This window comes from Colias croceus, chromosome 18, assembly GCF_905220415.1.
Source record: "Colias croceus chromosome 18, ilColCroc2.1".
NCBI lineage: Eukaryota > Metazoa > Arthropoda > Insecta > Lepidoptera > Pieridae > Colias > Colias croceus.
In genome coordinates this window covers 6,973,128-6,995,066 of record NC_059554.1, presented here as the reverse complement: position 1 = coordinate 6,995,066, position 21,939 = coordinate 6,973,128, and the positions used below count along the sequence as shown (strand labels likewise).

The following is a 21,939-nucleotide window of genomic DNA, read 5'->3' as shown; positions in this document are numbered from 1 at the left end:
TGTATTTAATTTTTTTTTCAATGACATAAATTTTGTTTGTATGGAAAAATGGAAAAGTTTAAAAAAAAAGAAAATAGTATATTCACCTTACTAGTCTTAAAAAGTAGATCAAAACTAATCAGTGGCCGAAAAAAATTTTGAAATCTATCAATAAATGACTGAGATATAGATTATTGAAGTTTACATATTTTAGGACGAAACATCTGTAGATTCGAAGCGCCTCTGACATCACACTCACTCGCGCTAATATCGCTAGGGCGGATTACTTCGATTGCATGATTTCTTTATTCAAAACTGTTATTAAACGTAAAATAAAAGAAAATTGTAATAAAAATATTGCCTTTATTGCTCATACAGTTAAAAATAATATATAATTTTACATATTCACATTTATTTATTCTTTATTTATGAGTGTTTAGTTTAGTATTAATTTCAGTGTAAATAAATAAATAAAAAAATAAAATCTTTATTTTGCTTTAAACATGGTATTCGATGGTGATACAATTATATTAATAAAGCACAAACATGTTTAGCCAATACAAGCATGCAAAAATAATTACCATAAATGGTGTAATGGAAGAAGGCTTCGTCGAAGGTCGAAATGATTTAATTTGCGTAATATTAATATAAGTGAAACATCTTTAGGCGCGTTTAGAGTAAAATTTCAAGATCGCGTCATGGCAATACCGTAACGTCATGGAGTAAGGCGACGATTCTTCTACAAAGATCTTTGCATCTTGGTAATAGTGTGTGTACAAATTCAAGCTGGATGTTTAGAAAATCATGTAATCTTTTAAACAGAAAACTAGTTTAAAAAATTGCAGATAATGACGGGGCAATGTGCGCTGACATTCATAACATACAATAAAATATAGAAAATAAGACTAAACAAACCATACAGAGAAACCGCAAGAAAAAAAAAATCGTATATAAAAATTATTATATTTATAAAGTAAATCAAATTTGCAGAGTAATTTTCTGTACAAAAAGTAATGATATCCCACCAAAAACATAAATGTAAAAATTGGAGCCGAGTTCAATCGTTGACTTAATTTGCCAAAAAAAGAAATGAGATCTAAATGTGTGCCAAGTTCTGCAGACAGTCCAGAAATTTATTTACAACGATGTATTAAGTTCTTAGGTTGACTGAAAACTCAATTGTTTTATTTTCCCTTAGAGAACAATGTTTATTCCAAAATATAACTTTTTTAATTTGAATAATATAATTATTTTCACAAAGCAAACAACTAATGACCTATTGAACCCCATAATTTGATGAGGCTAGTTTTACATACTGTTTATATTTTGTGAGGTTCTAAAAACTAGCCTCATCAAATTATGGGGTTCAATAGGTCATTAGTTGTTTGCTTTGTGGAAATAATTATATTATTCAAATTAAAAAAGTTATATTTTGGAATAAACATTGTTCTCTAAGGGAAAATAAAACAATTGAGTTTTCAGTCAACCTAAGAACTTAATACATCTTTATAAATAAATTTCTGGACTGTCTGCAGAACTTGGCACACATTTAGATCTCATTTCTTTTTTTGGCAAATTAAGTCAACGATTGAACTCGGCTCCAATTTTTACATTTATGTTTTTGGTGGGATTTTATTTTACAAAAAAAGGTCTCTTTTCATTTTTGTCCAAAGTTTAATTTTTTTTTACTTGAAGCATCATAAAAACTCAAACTCCCGGTTTTTTGAGTATATCTCGAAAACTGAGGGTGGTAAGAAAAATTGATATGAAATAACGATGATTAAAAAAAAGAAACCCACAAACCTTTTTCGGTCAGATTAAGAGAACCCACCAACATTTTTATCAGATTAAGAAAATATGCTTTCAGGATACCTAGATAAACCTCCCCTATGAAAATCTGACGCGCTCGAGTATTTCAAAAGGACTTTTTTTTCTGCATTTTCAAAAATTCATCGTAACTTATCGTCATGCCGTAATTGTCAGTTTTTTTAAGGGGAGCTTTCTTGGGGCCTAATTAACACCCCTTCCGAAAATCTGACGCGCTCGAGTAAATTTTTTTTTTGTGCATTTTTGACGAATTTATATGCCTAGCCCCACCACGCAATCCGGCAGATAAGTATACCGTTGTTATCAGAGGCACTTGGGGCATACGTAGTATGAATATCTGACGCGCTCGAGAATGCCCAAGTAACTGTTTTTTTTTTACATTTTTGAAAATCCGTACACGCCAAACCCACCGCTAAAATGGTTTTTACCATAAAAGCTTTTCTTTTCGAAATTATTTTCTCTTTCGATTTTGATAAGTCTCGACGACGCCGTTGAATTACGCCATTTAGCTACCTCGCCTCCCTATCTATAGATCATTAGAAGGTAATATCACAGTATTACCATATTTCCTACAGTAGTGCGACGAATGTACTTGTGCAGAGAAACGGAGGAGAACTGGCGGGGGTCGGGCGACGCGGGCCGCGTAAGGCAATCACGCTGAGATTGCTTTACCTATCGCGAAAGGACGACGCAGTCGTATTTTTTGTGTAATAATTTTATTATACATACCTTCTATTATGGCGCGCACAAACTATTCCGTTTACGGATGTAAATCTACATTGAAATCCCAGAAGGAAACAATATTTCAGAAAGATTGTATTAATTGTATATTATGTTGAATTAAAATCAAAGCTATGCATATGTTGTCCTCATTATTTTCTAATCAGATTGTACAATGTACATCCCAATGCGAATGCATTACTTAGTTAAATGATAAAATATACAATTAAGAACATCCAAAAATAAAGTGTCCACGTAAATAATATTTAGCAGTGCAATATCTGTAATTATATATTTATGAACAAATTATTACATCAGATTTAATAATCGCAATTATTTTGAATGTACATATGAATAAATGATTTCATCATAATATTAATAATCACAATTGTTTTATTTCCCATTTGTTGCAACCGTATTTTCGTGTGGCAGCGTAAGTACCTACGCTGGCGGCGGCATCGCGCGACATCAAAGGCGTTTCATTAATACTGTAGGAAATAATATTGTAATACTGTGGTAATATTATAAGCTTCTTGGACATGACATAAACAAAGAAGAGTGATCAGTATTCAGTGATGACATTGACATTTGAATATTGACATCTGAAAATAGACGTAGGCGACGGCACTGACGGCACTCGGCAATCGTAATTCGTAAACGTAAACGTATTTATCACAGTTATTTAGGACCAAAATCTTGCTGAATATCTTTCAACAAAAGACTGCTTCTATAAATTACACGCTATTATTATTACTATATTGAAAGTAACCATTTTTAACACATTATCCCTTGTTTTTGTTACAACAGTTTGTTATGTAGTTAAGTGTTATTACAAGTAATTATTTACTTGTAGTCGAGCATAAAATACATGTTCTATGAGTAAAAGAAGATTATCTCAGGAAATGGTTGCTAAAAATAAAAATAAAGGTAACAAAATGTCACTGTCTAATGTAAGCATAAATTAATTGGTTTTCGGTTCAATATTTTGCTAATAATTTATTTTTCTTTCAGTTTTAGCATGTTCAACTCCCGAACATCGATTGGAATCACCGTCGAGGGACAGTGATTCAATATGTGATTCAGATGCTGGAAGTCCTGTGCCATTTTTATGCACTCAAGATGGAGCGGAGGGAGAAACTGATGTTGTATGGAATTTTTACACACCTAAAGCTGAACATGCTACACATAGATCTAAAAACACAACACCTGTGAGTCGTAAAAGTAGAAAAGCTTTAAGGCCAAAACTAATTGAAAAACCATTACCTAAAAGAAAACCTGTGAGACAATCACAAAAAAGAACTGAACTATTTCAAGATTTGATAGAATTGAATCAAAACTTGCATGAGTTAATTAAGCAAAAAGCAAAATCAAATAATAGTGTAAATAAGCCACCATCAGGTAGCGAAGATGACATATTTAGTGATAACAGTGAAAGCTCACCAAAAAGTGTATTGCGAACAAGTAGTCGTTGCCTTAGAAAGAATGTGTTGAGTTCAAAATTTAAAAAGCAAGAACCGGAACCTGGCTTAGAATCTGATGACTCCATGAATGAATGTCTTTTGAGAGCAAGTCAAATTGTTGAGGAAAATATAATAAACTATGATCATTCAGCACCAAAAAGGCCATGCCTTGAAGCTCTTACTACAAAAAATAGAAGTAACTTTAAACCCAGTGCAAAAATTAGCATGGATCAAGATTCTATGGACACAATCCTTAGTAATATTAAATTGGAATCTCCAGTTATTAACAACAAAACTAAAAAATATGACTCGCCTCGGTTAAATAATGACTCATTTGATAACTTGCTGGGCAATTTGAATGATAGTGCATTGGAGAGGCTTTCTCAAATGCCTGTTAAAGATACAAATAAAAATGTAACAAGTACTAAAGATTCAAGTTGGGTACTAGAAGATTTAACTATACATGGAGAGAGTCCAACATCACGATCGTTGTTTGGCAGGCATAACTCCATGCCGGAGTCTCCATCAATGATAGAATTGAATAAACCGTCTACTAGCGGAATGGCATTTGGAAGATACAACTCAATGCCGTTTAATAAAAGTGACGAGAAGATGACAGGTATTCATTTTTGCTTTTATTAAAACCACTTCAATGTGGAATACATAACCGTTTACAATCTTCCTACTTGCTTGTATTTAATTTACTTTTTACAAATATTTACCTACTCAATTATAGTCTCTGTCATGAACTTTTTTTTTAAAATAGCTTTGTTTTTGAAGTGAAACTTCTTTATTGAGGTTAGAAAAAAATTTAGTGTAACATTTTTTCGTTACGCGCCATCTTTTTCTTATCCCGGTAGGGATAAGATACTATATTTACATTTTACGTCCATTTACGTCATATAGTAAATATAGTAAATTATTTTCTGAAAAATAAAATGGTTATAAAGAAGTTTCACTTCTTACGTGTGTACACTAGTACACATACACATTTTTTTTTAAAGTATAAAGTTGAAGTTGTAGTTATTAATTTAATATTTAAAGTTCCAGGTGATTCCCCAATTAGATGTACCCAAGATGAAATTAAAAAGAAACATCAGCAAGCTCGAGAAAGACTAATGGCTAAAAGGCTTCTTCCATTTACTACATCACAACATCCAATACAAGGGTCATCACAAAATCAACCAATACAGAAGAAGACTGTTTTTCAACCTAAAGTTCCTAGTATAACAAAAGGATTATCAGATGTTAAAAATAATAATAGTGTAGCAAAAGCTAATAATAACACAGAGCAAAATAAAATTGATTCATCTAATGTTAAACTATTGATAGAGAAGAAACGACAGGAAGCATTAATGAAGTTAAGACGAAGACAACCACAAACAAAGCTGCCTTAATATTATACTCCTACAATTTAAATGTTTTTAATTTTTTAACTGAACTAATCTATGTGATAATGGAGTATTTTATTTACATAAATAAGTGTATTGATCCAATTACAAATTACGTTGTTTTATAAATTATGTTACATGTATGATTATAATAGAAAGATTTGTGATTTTAATTTGATGTTTTTACTTCTTTTTTTCCTCTTCTAATACACATTATTACCATGCTAGTAAAGTATTATTATTTGTGTATTATATTATCTACTGTCGAGTAGTGCTATAAGCCACAGTCATAGGATAATACTTGGATGATACAGATGAAATTAATTTATTTGAAGAGTCTCATTGATATAATGAGTTTAATGCTTAGACCATGGCTTAGACCAATAATAATAATTATAAGCTTGATCAGCATTTTATAGTAAAACTAGCTTTCTACCCGCAGCTTCGCCCGCAAAGTCAAAGAAAAACCCGCATAGTTTCCGTTCCCGTGGAATTTCCGGGAAAGAACCTAAACTATTTCCCGGGGTAAAAAGTAGCCTATGTCCTTTCTCGGGTATAAACATATCTCTATACCAAATTTCATGCAAATTGGTTCAGTAGTTAAGGCGCGATTGAGAAACAGACAGACAGACAGAGTTACTTTCGCCTTTAGAATATTAGTATGGATTTATGACTGCGAAATTTGAAGATGGTTTCGAATAACAAAACGAATACGACTTTTATAAACATAGCCCAAAATCGAAACAAATGTATAATTCAAACTGTTTTAATTATATCTACATCAACACTAATATTATAAAGAGGAAAACTTTGTATGTTTGTTTGATTGTAATGAATAGGCTCATATACTACTGGACAGATTTTAAAAATTCTTTCACCATTCGAAAGCTACATTATCCACAAGCCACGCGGTTGAAACCACGTAGCACAGCTAGTCATTTATAATTAAACAATAATTCATTTCTTTAACATTTTTAAACGATACCTTGTATGTCAATTAGACTTTGACAAAATGAATTTATGACGTTTGCAAAAATTGAAATTTATTTGCATTATTTGTCAACTGTCCAAATGCCAAAATCCAAATTCAATTTTGTAGTCACTGTAAATGGAAATAATTTTATAATATAAGAAATAGCGTAACATTGTTACACCACCTCTGTTATTATTCGAATTTGAAGTGTGAATGTTATGAATTATTACGCTTAATCCATAATCGAAGAAGGTTATAAAATCAACGGTTTAATAAAATACGAATAACGAAACTACGATGGCATTAAAATACGTTCGTCAGGCTTTTAAAACGATATGTATTCGTGAGAGATGTAGCCATCAAAGAATGCTATGTACCAGCGAACCAGCTAGATTGGGAATGATACCCATCGTCGTTGAACAGACTGGAAGGGGCGAACGAGCATACGATATTTATTCAAGACTTCTACGCGAACGAATTATCTGCTTAATGGGCCCTATTAGTGATGAAATAAGTTCTGTAGTGGTAGCTCAACTCCTATTTTTACAGTCGGAATCTAGTAAGAAGCCAGTACACTTGTATATAAATTCTCCAGGAGGTAATGTCACAGCTGGCTTAGGTATATATGATACAATGCAATACATAACTCCTCCGGTTGCAACATGGTGTGTTGGTCAAGCATGCAGTATGGCTTCACTTCTCCTTGCGGCAGGGGCACCCGGCATGCGTCACGCCTTGCCTAACTCTAGAATAATGATCCATCAACCATCAGGAGGGGTAAGAGGTCAAGCGACAGATATTCAGATTCAAGCAGAGGAGATATTGAAGTTGAAAGCTCAAATTAATGGATTATATGTGCGTCACACTGGCTTGCCGATTGAGAAGGTACAAAATTCAATGGAGCGGGATTATTTCATGTCACCTTCGGAAGCTAAGACATTTGGATTGATTGACAATATATTGGAGCATCCGCCATCTCAGGCATTGGAGGATGAAGCTGCTGGTGGCCCCACTGCAACTTCTAGTGAATAATCTTTCTTAGTGATAATATAATTCTATAATGGCTTAGTTGAGGAGTTAAATATAAATTTATATATATTTTAAAAATTCTCGTATTTTTCTTGTTATTTATATGAGTGGGGTGAATGAACTTGGTTATAATATATGATGTTTATATTTACATAGGTTCAGTATCAAGAGATTGTTATGAATGTTTATAAATATTAAGTAGATAATGTTAAAAATGAAGTTAAACGCCAAGTTTTTATTTATTTAATTTTTTATACAGAGAGAAATAGTAGCTTCTGCCAGGATGGGACTCTTGTCCAAAATGTAGATATCAGTAGCCATATTGTTTATAATACCTTGAATTCTATCGTAATATGAACATAGAAGTAAAAAAAATGTTGTGTGGTTTTATGAAACCACAGTAAAAGTGCAACTTTTTTTCACACTAGTTATAGACATTTAACTAAAAATTATCGTATTTGTACGATAATTATCGTACGTATCGTGCGTCACGCGACATGCGCTACACATACCAAAAAGTTTGAGACGATGTAATAAAAGTTTCACTTTAAAAATAAATAAATCCAAAGCTACTTTTAATAAATTACGAAGGGCAACATATTTTTTCAGATTTCTCTTGTATCCACTTGTAATAATAAGAAACATTAGTGTAGACAATAAGTGCAGGGTAGGCATTAACCACATGTGAAACCAATCCAACTAATTGGTAATCATTTGTTACCAAACCACTGCCTGAATCACCCCTGAAAAAATAAAATGCAGTTTTTAGTTCCAGTAGCAAGCGACTTACAAACCTAAGGATACTAAAATATATGTTGAATATTTGAAAATTAAAATAGTAGAAAAATAAAGGATACGAAATTAAATTATTAGAATTAAATTTCAATTATAAGCAGACATGTTGTTAGAACATAATAATATGCTAAGATTATGGCTATCTTTCTACCCGCGCGTATTCTACGAAAATATATACTCATAGAATAGTTTCCCAACCTCGTGAGATTTCCGGGATAAATGTATCCTATGTCCTTCTTACAGAATCGTGAAATCGTCGTGTGAAGAGAAGAGACACGGACAGACAGCTACTATCGCATTTATAATATTCGTTGTAGGGATTCTGCTTTGTATAGAATTAAAATAGCTACTAATGGTTTTTAATTATACACGACATATATTTAGTCCAAGTAGGTACAAACTTAGCTGGTCTTGAGTCGTTCCGTTTGAAGCTTCCCGCGCAAATCATACCGGGGTGAAGCATTCCGATGCGGGAACACGCGTCTCTGGTTTGTATTTTTTGCTGTACAGCTTTTAACTTATATGTGAATTCTTTCATGTCTGGCTAAAAATAATTATGTTATAACATATATGTATTCGAGGATATAATATTATTAGTTATTACATTCTAATAAAAAATTAGACAATTAATAGTCTCTGAAAAAATATTCATGTTATTGTTATTAAATCCACATAATTTTAAGAATCTATATTTCCTCGTTTCACGCTTCGGTCGCCAAAGGTCGCCCAATTTCCATTGTAGTTCAACAACAACAACACGATCAAAAGTTATTTTGAATTTGTACCAAGGAGTGGTTGATCATTTAAATTTCCATTAATTATGAAAATCTTCCACTATTAAGCAAATCCGGCTTTGTTTATCCATTTAACTAATAAGTTTACTCTAACTTACGTCAACGGCTCCCCAACCAGCCAGCACACCATCTTGGCTCGGGGTAGTTGGCCTTACAATGACGCGTTTGATAAAACTTCCCAAGGGTAGCTCATGTTTGAGTTTCACTAGAGCGATATCATTGGCTATAGATCTAGTACTATATTTCCTGTGTCTGTACACCCTTTTTGCTTTTCTTACTAGCGATACCTTGAAATTAATATTTTCTATTGGACAATTTTTTAACATGCTTAGTTCTTCAACATTGCTTTGATAAAGTTATAGGCGCACGTAATTTTCACATAACTACCTACTATATAATATTCATGAGAGCCGTTGTAAATTTGAAGCTTGAACTATATTTATTCATATGTTCAAAAAAACGATATAAACACAGCATGAAATTAATTCGTAACAAACCTTTTCTACATCTTGATGTCCACCGTACGCTCTTACAATACTTTTCTTATTTAGTATTTCGAAACAATGCGCGGCCGATATCAGTACCATTTGATTCAGCACGGAAGAGCCACATATAAAAATAGCATCTTGAGATTGTATTAATAAAAATACAGCATGTGGAAAGTTTTGTATCGTGGAATATTCACCACCAATAACTCTTCCTTCCATCTCACTAGATGTCTCTTTATAAACACAAGATGTTAACATTAAAAACCTTATGAATACGTCTGAATACATATCCGAATTTGATCTGTACAAAATGGTGCAATAAAAGAAGATTAAAACTGTTTTATAGGTTTAATTCCGTTGTTATGGCACCGTAAAGATTGTTATGTTGAACAGTAATTGAATGGATGTCCTTCGGGTCGCAGCGACAGCATTTTGATTTCTGCCATTTTATATTCATCATGTAGAAATCGAAATATTTAACTGTAAGGTTAATCAATAAAGCTGATAGTTTTGTTGTAATATGCTTTATTTTAATAACATTTACTTACTATATATACCTACAATATTTTATGAGGACTTGGATTGATTGTAAAATTAGGTGGGTATAACATTAATCTTTTGAAAGTGGGATAGCGCGAGCACGCACGGGAAAATTAGTCAAATTTACAAGACGTGTCTTTACTACACTAATTGTGGGTAAAATCATATTGCGGTATTTTTATGGTTAATAAATACGCAATTCCGGCGTTGGGAAGGCGCAGGAATAGAAAGAAGAAAGAAAACATACCTATTTATTTGATAACACAACACATTACAATTATTATAGACAAATAGATAAGCACGTAGATGTTAAAGATTAAAGGCGTTATTAAAAATTAATTCAATCAAAAAATTGAAATTATTAGAATAGCTAATTTTAAAGTGCTTTTACAAAAGGACTAAAACACTACCTAGGTAGGTATGTAAAGATTTGAGTTTAGTGATATTCGTTGCCCTAGAAGGGTTTCAGGTACCTACTTTATGCCTGCGCACAAGTCGTACAACCGCGTATTACATTAACTAAACAAACATTTAGTGTAATAATGTGTACATACTAATCTCATATTACAGAAGATTGATAAAGCTAATTTTAATCATCCAAATGTGCGGCCCATTTTAAGCGGGGGAGTCTATACAATAGTAAGTCATATTGTAGAAGCGGTAGGCTTTTTAGGAGTATAATTCTTATTAAATAATTGTAAAATAATGGTAGCATCTCATATTTGTTTACGAAGCCATAAAAGCCATCTTTTTTGTTTTGTCTTTAATTAATTAAACGAAGTAAATAAATATATATAGGTAATTAAATATTATCTAATGAAATATTGTAATTGTTTTTGTGTTCCAATTTATTTCAATTCTCAAAAGTCAAATCCAATTACAGGTTACAGCTTTCAGATCTTTTTTGAAGTCGTCATACCTTTTGTGTGAACGTTTCAATACCTATTTTCCTGCTTGATACAACTTATAATGCGTAGGCTTTATGGTTTAAACAACGTAACAGTACGTATTGTTCCCACATGAGCGTGCCATAAATAAACTATGATGATTCAGCCATTCAGAAAACATTGAATAAACTTGAATGAATAATCGGTGGTCGATTAATGTCTCTTCACATCGTGATACGAAGTATATCTTGGCGTCTGAGCAAACAAGGTCACAATACACGAGACATGTGGGTTGTTACTTGTTACATTCAAAACAATGCTTATCTATCAGCCCCTTTATAATCTGTGAGAAGGTTTGTCGAGGCGGGCGCGTGCGCGGTTCGCGGGTCGATATTTAGTGACGTCAACAGGAGTCCGGCTTCAGTCAGCCGCCGGTGGCCACGGTGATCATGTGGCTGCAATGGATCACCGCAACGGTACTCATAGCGACGGTGTACTCCCGCGAAGTATTCACCAACTCTTTCCTGGTGCGGTTCAAGCGGTCGCTGCGCCACGAGGAGGCGCACGGCATCGCGCTGCAGCACGGCTTCGACAACCTCGGCCCGGTAAGAGCACGTGATCTACGTAAACATAGCGATAGCCTGGCTGTTGTGGCGGATCTCATCGCGATTACGGCGATGAATGATGGACGTCACAGCCAGCGTTATGTTGATTGCTTGTTTAATTCGTACCTATTTATAATTTTGGAGAGATTTTATTGTTTTTACAATGTTGCAGTTGATTCTTTTTAAGTTCTGTATAAAAATTAGATGACGTCCACAAGAAATAATCTTTTCATAAATAGCCAAAGTATTGTACACAATGTAGGTGTAATCAGAATTCTTAAAAAAAGTTGGTCCAAAAAATCTTACATTTTACGTCTACTTGGCGGGAGAGTCCAACTGAATATAGCTAGATTTGTTTACGTTTAAATATATAAAAAATCAGCTTCTCATTTTCAATAAAATTTGTTATTTAAATTAATTAACAGGTGCTTCGTATATAATGATTCATAAAATCATATTAAACTTAGTAGGTAGTAAATTTTGAGTTAAATTGAAAAAAAAAAAACCTCTAAACGGCCGTAGATAGTTGATTTGTTTAATTAAGATAAGAGTACATAGGTAATTATTTAGACAGGTATAGTAGTACGTGATAAGATTTCATGAATATCTCTATTAGACGATCAGTGTGAAAATCAAAGTTATTGATTAAAAATATTAAAAGGCATGACGTAAATACCTCCGTCCATTATTCAAAATTCCAAAAAGGAAATCAGATAAATATATTTCCTCTATTTTAATATTTTGTAAGAAAGCTATATTAATTCCATTAACAATATCAATATAAATCAATAATTATATGGCAGAATATATAATCATATTCGTAGACACTGGTTACTACGGATTATTCGTAGGGTCTTAAAACATCTACGCTACACTAATTCATATCCCTCAAATAGATTTATGGACTGTAATTAACGAGACGTCTTATCAGGCCATGTCCTTACTCCTTTCATGTTTAAACCAATTAAAATGAAAAATTAACATTTTGATAAGCTCCCGAGAGCTTTTAGTAAAACTTTGCAGCTGGAAAAACGTTAACTTTCCTGTAACGGCCAGAAGCTACGGTAGTTCTTCAATGATATTAACAAAAGAGCGAGTGTGCCGAGCCCACGTGTCAGAAGTGAAACTTCTTTGGCAAGATTCATAGATACCAAAATCGTCGCCTTACTTCATAACGTGACGGTATTGCCATATATGACGCGACCTTGAAATTTTACTCTCAACGCGCCTAAAGACACTCACTTCAATAGCTCTAACATTGGCATGATGGCACTGATATAAAAAAAAACGTATTTGAAAAAGGAACATAATTATGTATTTAAATCTTCCTGGTAACTGGTAAGACATGACGAAAATTTGTTTCCCATTATTAAGCAGGAGTCTGCTTTACGCCTCTAAACATAGAAATGGTCTAAATTAAACAGATAGCATCAGGTTTTCCCCTAGTTGGCACATTATAGACGTGTGGACGTTGAACCAACCCGCATGTCTGTTTACCAATGTCACGGTACACTTAACGATATTATTAGCTATTTCTAGACATCAAACTCAAACATTTATTAATTATTCAATTAGATTTCTTTTAGAAGCACTTTCGAATCGTCATCACATATTTTTTACATTCACCACCGATGCGGAAAGTAATATCTATGGAGAAGAACCGGCAAGAAACTCCATAGTTGCTTGCCGGTTCTTTTACATAACTCTAAATTTCATTATTGACTTGGTACTCTTTTGGGAATTGCACGAAGATTTTATTATTGTTTCGCAAACTTTTCGCAAACGGCTGGTATTGTTTAAATGTTAGAGTATGATAAAATATTATTTTGTCCTAATTAAACTTTTAGAATTGTTTTTATTTATTAGAATAAAAACACGTGCTTAATAAACTTTACATTAGTTAAAGGTAAATCTAGATCTAAATAATACTGTAATAATTCAAAGAGACACAGCCCACATAAACGGTATTTCAATTTTTAATTACTCACACGCAACAAATATTATTATCTATGTTTAACTGATTACTAAAGCGCAATTAGACTGTTTTTTTCACTCTCATGTAAAGTATGGTAAAACCACAGAGAATTTGACAATATCTTTTTACAAATTGAAGTGTTCTATACTTTAGATATTTGTAACACTAATCCGCTTAAGCTTTCCGTCTTTTTCCTGCAAGAAATGCCTACTCTAGTCTCTAATCTACAGAACATAGGTAAGATATAGGTAAACGGTATAGACTTAACGACAAAGCGACCCTAAGCTGACCCTAGCGACGCCAAGAGCGTTTTCCTCATATATTATTAAGGAATCGATACTATAAGTGCCAATAACTATTAACCTACGCTGTTATCGTGTACCATGCATTCACCATAACATGTATATGATGAAAATAATACTGACCTAAATCCGTTTCTCTCTGGAGGGTGTAATATGAGAGTGCAAATCAAATTTAACCTAACGCGCAACGCGTGCCGGATTTTGGTTGTTTTGATGTGGAAGTATTGCTAGTTTTCGATTTGATAACCGTATATTATGTTTATGGTTTTTAGTACATCAATGCTTTAGAATGCATTTTATGAACGAAACTGTTACACAATTTTTTTTTCAGAAACTTACCTACACCACCGCGTCTTATCTGTGACCGTTCTTTCCATTTCTATGTAGTTTCTGTAATTTAGACTCAATTTAAAATATAAGCATATTAATTTATATGTCGGTGGGATGTCGCTTTAAAATAATACCATGTGTTATTAAATAACTTATTAATTACAACGAAAAAAATACTATTAAAATAAGAAAAAAGGCCAAGGTACGAAAGTACGAAGCTTATTTAATGCTTTCTCCAAAAACCTCTGCAAACATAAAGCTTGCTTTCATCAAATATTCTCTGAAAACATAAAGCTCTATTTTTTGTTACAATAAAATTATTATTTTTCCGACTTTCCTTGCACTACCTACTACCAGAAGTCACGGCCAGATATAACAGTATTATAGTACCTTGGGAAATAAAACTATAATCCCCGAAGCAGCTGCCTTGGCCTTATCTAATAAGTTAATAACTATGCGAATAAATTGCGATATTAATAATTGAACTACGGACTACGGTTATCAGCATATCAGCTTTGCGTTAGAAATATTGGCATCAAATAAAAATTCTATAGCTTTGGTCCCTTCTTCAAATTACTGAGTAGGTTCTTTGGCAAAGAGCTTAGTCCGAGTTCTTGAAAATGATGTCGCAAGCACTTTGAAAAATTTTGGCACTGCCGACAAAGGACAATTTTATTTTTTGAAAGCCGAAGATTCGAGAAGGTAGTCTAAAGCCTTCTTTTTTCCATTTATAGTAGCCGCTCGCCATTGAATGACTGAAAATTCTTATAAAACACGTGGCCTGGGATAAAGAATTTTAATCCAATTTCACAAACCTTATCTCTGAAGCTTTCTGTATAGTTACTTACTGTACCCGATCTTGTACTTATCAAGAGATATGTTTATTCGATTGTGATTAGTAAGCGTTTCTGCGTAGGTACATTCTTATTTTAGAGTTATTTTCTATTGTAATATACCAATAGGTATTTAAGTTTGTAAAAAAAATTAGTTTATATAAAAATTATGCGTAGTATGTATGTAGTTTATATCTAATTAACAAAGGTCATGGATAAGTGTATTTTTTCTCTTTTTGTTCGCTTTTCTTCAAAAGAAAAAAGCAAAGTAATTAATTTACAATTATAACTGTTTAATTATATTTTTTTGTTCAACTACACATGAACAGCTACACATGAGTAGCTATTGTTCTTTCATCAATATTACCTCCCTACGTTATTATAGCGAAATCTCATATTATTCCACTCGTCTTTTGTATCCTATTAGGTAAGTAATCAAGATTCAATAAATTATTTGCTATTCAGTGAATAATTTAATCAAAGGTTGTGTTGATTACATGAATATGGTAAGATGAATACCTTTTATATAAGCATTATAATCCCCGAATATCTCCGAAGAAATGGAACAAATAGGTCGAATTAGACTCTCATTGAAAGTGAATGTTCGTGAATAGCTTAATTTGCGGTATTCATGATATTATGTAGAAAAGTTTTTTTTTTTTGTATGGTGTTTCTCAATGTTAGCCAGAAGGGCTACTACATTTTAACGCGGACGCGGGGGTGAACTGAAGGTTCACCCTGGTAGCGACATGCACAAGGGCGTCCCCCCTTGACGGGGACCACGAACCTCGGCTTGAGCTGTCGCTTGAGTGGAGGAGGCCAGAAGGGCCCTAATCGGACGGGGTAGAAGAGTTATTTCTTAACAATGGTTCGTATTTTGAGTTCAATTAACGTCATCTCTATATCAGAAACCAATATTTCCTTTTAATGTCGAGTAAAATATTGAAACATTGTTATAACTAATTACTCGTTGTACATTATGTTTATTAAACTATAACTATAATAAAATTATGTTTTAAATACATAATTACCATACCTAAATAATAAAAGAGAGTAAAAACAATGTTTTTATTAAGGATTCCTTCTGAAACTTTTGTTATCGGTTCAATGAGATTTTTTTTTATAGGAATTTGTGTTTAGAACTTAACAAATTATATTCATCTACACACTTATTATAATTAGGACCAATTTATATCATTAGTAGAATTATTTCTGTATTCATATGATTATTTAAATACGTTGTCTATCTGTGAAAGATCCTTGATGCACAGATAGTACTTATAAAAATACTAGCGGTCCGCCCCGGCTTCGCCCGTGGTACATATGAAAAATAGATGTTGGCCGATTCTCAGACTTACCCGATATGCACAGAAAATTTCATGAGAATCGGTCCAGCCGTTTCGGAGGAGTATGCAGACTAACATTGTGACACGAGAATTTTATATACAAGATTTGCCAAGCTTCTAGCTCTGCGATGTACGTGTTTACAATATACAATTGCGTAGTTAAAAGGAAAGTTAGCTAATACCAAAGTTAAACACGATCATGACTTACATCTTCAACGTTAATACAAGTTTATAAAACTTTCCTTCAATTTAAATGCATTACAACTAGATGCCAAACTCTCAACAGCTTTTCTGATGTCTGCAAACTCTTAAGATGTAAAACTTTTAATTAATTAATTACCGCTATAGTTGTAGTTAATTGAAAGCTTGGAGTCTATTAAGGGAACTACTAAATGTTTATTAGTGGTTTAATAAAGCTTCATTTGGTAGGTTAATTGTATTATACTGGAAACTATTCTAGTCGAATACTAATTCGAATGTAATTTATTAGAGTACCTAGGCAAAAAAAACACAAACACTAAAATGTAATCTATTTCAGCTTTTTTCTCTGGATAAATAATAAATACCCTTCCACAAATATATTTTTAAGCTAAACAGTATATTTTGCGCCTGTGAAAATATTTATTCCGCCCGAGTCCGCTGTCGACTACAAAATTATGCAAATGGGTCCCTTTTCAAAAGTGAATGGTTAACTGTAAATACATTTGGAGAGTTGTTTGTTCAATACGTAAATGGACATATTAGAAATAGTATTCGTAGTTATATTCACTGAAAGAAATGTTCCGATTTCTATTAAATATGTTGTCGCTAAATCGAGCGTGCGATCTTGCTTGTGTTATGTTTTATCAAAGTATTTATTTATCAGTATATTTTCTTTTCTCTTTTTATATTTACTCAAGCTTCTGGAATATATTTTCATTTGATTATACTTTAGAGTATTTGAACGAATACTTGTTATTTTCAAATTTGGTTTTTAAATATAGATATTTCTAATAAATCTATTTACAATATAATAATTTATATGTATAATATAATATAGGTAATAATATTGTACTTATTATTCTGTACAAATTAACTGTTAACATTTAAATAATAAATCACCATTCACTTGTCTTGTTGTAATAGGTAAGTCTAGAGGCCAGAGATTAAACAGCTACGCCGTAGACGGCAACTAATGCTCTAGTAGATACGTAGAATAATAAATAAAGGACGCTTTAATGCTTTGTCTTAAGTATTTTAATGATAATATATTGGTTTTGTTCTAATATGAAATTATAACGAAATCGAGATGAAATCAAAAGCTTGAAAATTAATACAAACAAAACTTGTGACTTGTGTAACATACGTACGAGCCTTTTCACAAGAGCGAGCATAATATAGTTTTGTAACATAATAAGTATCTAAAACGTATTGTAAAATGTATGAAAATTTACTGATATTAAACTTTCTCGAAGACAAAAACTTTTTATTCCTCTTACGTATTCACACAACAAAGCATATTTATCTTCCACATCTATTTTAAGTAAAGCGTTTATAAATAAGGTTGTTATTTTCGTAACATCAGCAAACCTACGTACGTTTGAGAGTCATCCGTCTAGACACCTTGAATCTATTAGAAACCCATTGGAACGTTATAGAGTGATATCTCATCACGCTCGTGGGAAGGGATTTCTTAACGCCCTCCTCATGTGACGTACCTACACACCATGAATATTTACCAACCCGTGAGACGTGAAACAGTGACCTTTGCGTATTTATATGAATTATTAAAATATACTCTATATTTAATCACGTTCCAAATTGCGCGCCGCACGAAAATAATTAAGGTTCGTGACGCGTTGCATGAACTTATGAGTTATGTTTTAAACATAAATTATTAGTAGTGGCTTCTAGGTGTTTTTGGGTATGTTTTTAATGAAATTATAGATTGAAGCTTGTATTTTTGATGGCGTTGTTTGTTGATAAAATTTTTTTATAAATTGTATTCGTCTTCCATTAGTTACTAAATTTGAGCTTCAATTTAAGTAAAACAAATCTTATTTAATCTATTTATATTTATTCTTCATAAAAATTTGTGTACATTTTTGACTAAAGCTGACCTTTCCCTTGTTTTAAGAGATTACCTTGTAATTACATCCAGTGGCGACGTGGACTTCTAATTTTACTTGAATTTTACTGACAAGAGAGATTCTGTCAGTTTACAGAAGCAATTTGAAAATGTTTTAGCGCGGTAAATAATTTATGCGTGACATTTTCCGGCCAAGATAAAAGAAATGGAATAAAGTTACACTCCTAACTGAATTTGTACGTACTGAAATTGGATATCTATGTACGTATTATATCCTTCTTAGCTTAAAGGGTATATTTAAAGTTATTTTTATCGCAATGTGTTCTTATAATCTTCTATTAGGGTTTCCAAGAAAGATGTGTGTTTCGTAATGAATTTCTTAGAAAAGGTTATTTTTTTTGGTTTGGTTTATATGCTGTTACAATAACTTTGATCAGGTATTTTATCAGAATTGAGTATTACAAAATGTGGTTGAAAGTTAGTGTGGTGAAAAGAAAGGAACAACTGTTTCTAAACACACTAAAAATAAATCTTAACGATCTAAATTAACTACACTATTAAGCTAGAGATGCGAATATTGACTACCTATATTGTTACACACGTAATCAAAAACAGTACCAAAAGGTATTTAAAGCGGCATTGATGGAAATTACAAAATTTGCGGTTCACAATAACCGATGTTTATATTCGCTATGCAAATGTTACCCTCTGCAAACAAGTTAATCCTGGGCGTGGGGATGATAACGTTACGCTCTTTGTACATAATGTAGGAAGATTGAGGTCACACAATCTAATTTTTTATATTAATACAGATCTGTTGAATCCCTAAATGTTATTTACATGACCCTTTGGAACAAAACATTAACAATGCGGTGTATGGACGCTTTGGAATTATGAAAAATAATGATTTTCACTTGTGCGGCAAAGAGGCTTCGACTCTCTCACTCATTGTACGACACCCTTGACTTTTATATATTACTAGCGGTCCGCCCCGGCTTCGCCCGTGGTACATATTAACGTTTTCTCTACATAAGAACCATCCTCGTACTTCAAGGAATATAATAAAAAAAGAATTATCGAAATCGGTTCAGCCGTTCTCGAGTTATGGAATTACAACGAAAAGTGGCATTGATTTTTATATATTAGATTACTATTTTACGAGTCGAGTTTACAATAAGTTTATCATAAGCATTCATAGAAATAAGGAATAATAGGTGACCAAATAAAGATCCTTGTGAGATCCCTGCATTATGGTTTTGTTTAAACAGCAAAATACATTATGTGTGAATGATAATCTGGTCGAGTCCAGAAAACCGCAGTTGTTGAACGTGATTCTGCAACCAATAGGGAGATTACATTTTGATTGCATCCTGTGTCACGTACTATGGTCAACCAAACGTTTTCAATTGTTCTGCTCGTTTCTGAAATAATTTTATACGTTAATCGTTCTGAAATTTTGTAAATATAATGCAGATTATGATTTCTTGACAGTAGTAATTTATATGTAGGTATAGTAGATAGATACATACAAATCAGATACTAAAAATAAAATTAAAATAAATGAACGTTTTTATGCAAAGGATAAAATTGAACTGCTTTACTCTCTTTTTCTATTACTATATTGAATAATATTTTATTGAAGCTATTTACAACGTGTTCAGTATCTCGATTGAAACATAATATTCAATGCCACGATTTCTCGCTTCAATAGAAATCGTTTGATAAAATCATCCTATTTTCATTTCATTGTTCTACGTCAACGATATCAGTAGCTAGAAGCCACGTCGCTTATTTGAGTGTATATCACAGATAATATAATACTATATTAGTACATTATCTTTTATACTACTACTATACTAGTTATATATATTATTGGTTGAGCTTATCAAATTTTATGGGTCATTATGATCGTATAACAGGAGAAATTAATACGTACGTTATACGTAACAGAAGGATAATGGGAAAATAACCGTAATAATTACAGTAATTTTTAGATAAGTTATAGAAAAGGAAACTTAGACGGGCTTATTTACGAACTTTTGTATGAAGTATACAATTTTTCAATGATAAATAAATTGAAATATGGTACTAATCGTAAGTGAAACATTTTTTTAACTACAAAATTTCCACACTAACTGCAAATGGGAATAAGTCATAATAAGTCCCTATAGCACGTAAGGTACAGTAACTAGATTACTAGTAACTTAACTTATTTTTGTGTGGTGATGATTTACCAAATCATAAATACACAACACTCATTTGTTTGCTTCTATAAATAAACTTGCAATCGTCCTTCTGAGTCTGCTTAAGCATTATATAGAAAAACTAGCTTACCACCCGCGGCTTCGCCTGCTTTCTCTAACGATTTGAGATTTAAACTATCCTATCTCTCAACTTGGATCGAACTGCACATGGTGTGCGAATTTTATTATAATCGGTTAAGTGGTTTAGGAGTCCATTGAGGACAAACATTGTGACACGAGATTTATATATGTATATATATATATATATATATATATATATATATATATATATATATATATAGAAAAATACATTACGTATAATCTCGTACAATGTCATGCTCTTGCAGCTTCAAGTTTATACCCAGTTCTCAAATCCAAACAACACGGCCACAGACACTCGATAAACCTCTTAAAGGCTTAAAGTGTGTCAGTAAGTGCTTGCGTTGACTTTCTCGATATAATGGTTGGTTTTCATAGACGGTTAATGGAATGTATTGTGTGAAATCTGAATGGGAAAAGTTGACTGAAGAAAACATGTAAGCTGACGTACTTATCAAGTACTTTATCTGATTATTATACTATTGGTATGAAATCTTTGATGGTTAAGTTTCCTTTCATTTAGGTTTATATATACGTTCATCACTATAAGTGAGTTTTGTTCTTCTCTGGTGCAAAAAGTACCTAATAATACATAGTTGATTTTTCTAACTATGTATTAGATATCATACCTACTTTAAATTTTGTTATCGTGATAAAAATTAGCATAACTACCTACATATAGTTATAATATAATAGGCTATAATCTACATTCTTCTCAAGTGTTCGATCTTATGCAAATTTATACATACGCCTTCAGTATTTTAGTCGATAATAAAGAACATACAACGCAGTGTTTATATTATGTCGTAAAATTATTTGAAAAAGTTAAAGTCACAAAATTATGCGATCTTGATCGTAATGAAAATGCTAATGGAAAATATGCACAAGGCTTGGATATGTTGTTTTGGGTCATAATTATTTGATTGATTACGATATCCATTTAACAATTGTCAAGTTATTTTTACCTATACAGTAAGAATATAGAATTTTTAATATAAACACTTCTTAATGTGTTGATTTGAGTATTCATTGAAATAAAAAGCATTCATTTTGTTTGGACTGTCACGTTAAATATACAACAGTGTAGCTTTGCGGAATAACTAAGCAGAATCCTTGTTTAGCCAGCTTGTTTAGATTATTTAGCAGATATTTTCCGAGCAAATACTGGCTCATGTTGATAACGTCAGTGCTCTAACCGCTCAAAGGAATCTAATTTTAAAAGCATTTTCCGCTTCTTCATAAGATCACTATCACA

The 21,939-nt window shown here is 32.3% G+C and overlaps 4 protein-coding genes across 5 annotated transcripts in view; 3 read left to right on the top strand and 1 right to left on the bottom strand.

Annotated features, from left to right (window-relative positions):
• The first annotated feature begins 3,154 nt into the window (after positions 1 to 3,154).
• Positions 3,155 to 5,550, top strand: LOC123699828. Of its 2 annotated transcripts, none has more exons than XM_045646862.1 (3): positions 3,155 to 3,453; positions 3,538 to 4,605; positions 5,037 to 5,550. In XM_045646862.1, the coding sequence occupies exons 1-3, from the start codon at positions 3,402 to 3,404 to the stop codon at positions 5,381 to 5,383; spliced, it is 1,467 nt and encodes a 488-aa protein (XP_045502818.1). In that variant the 5' UTR covers positions 3,155 to 3,401; the 3' UTR covers positions 5,384 to 5,550. The 2 variants fall into 2 exon arrangements, with proteins under 2 accessions (XP_045502818.1, XP_045502817.1); XM_045646861.1 differs by having other exon boundaries at positions 5,031 to 5,550.
• An 885-nt stretch (positions 5,551 to 6,435) lies between these two features.
• LOC123699856 (ATP-dependent Clp protease proteolytic subunit) lies at positions 6,436 to 7,461 on the top strand. The gene has a single exon (XM_045646898.1). The coding sequence runs from the start codon at positions 6,648 to 6,650 to the stop codon at positions 7,380 to 7,382; it is 735 nt and encodes a 244-aa protein (XP_045502854.1). The 5' UTR covers positions 6,436 to 6,647; the 3' UTR covers positions 7,383 to 7,461.
• A 501-nt stretch (positions 7,462 to 7,962) lies between these two features.
• LOC123699912 (cathepsin G-like) lies at positions 7,963 to 9,675 on the bottom strand. The gene is made up of 5 exons (XM_045646960.1): positions 9,466 to 9,675; positions 9,247 to 9,272; positions 9,067 to 9,205; positions 8,576 to 8,718; positions 7,963 to 8,122 (listed from the first exon to the last, which is right to left on the bottom strand). Exons 1-5 carry the CDS (start codon positions 9,673 to 9,675, stop codon positions 7,963 to 7,965), a joined length of 678 nt encoding a protein of 225 aa, XP_045502916.1.
• Positions 9,676 to 11,238: 1,563 nt separating this feature from the next.
• The window catches only part of LOC123699680 (neuroendocrine convertase 2), a 46,606-nt gene continuing 35,905 nt past the window's right edge, over positions 11,239 to 21,939 (top strand). Inside the window, exon 1 of the mRNA XM_045646690.1 lies at positions 11,239 to 11,488. Coding sequence (XP_045502646.1) covers positions 11,333 to 11,488 — 156 coding nt within the window. The 5' untranslated portion in view covers positions 11,239 to 11,332. The remainder of the gene's footprint in view (positions 11,489 to 21,939) is intronic.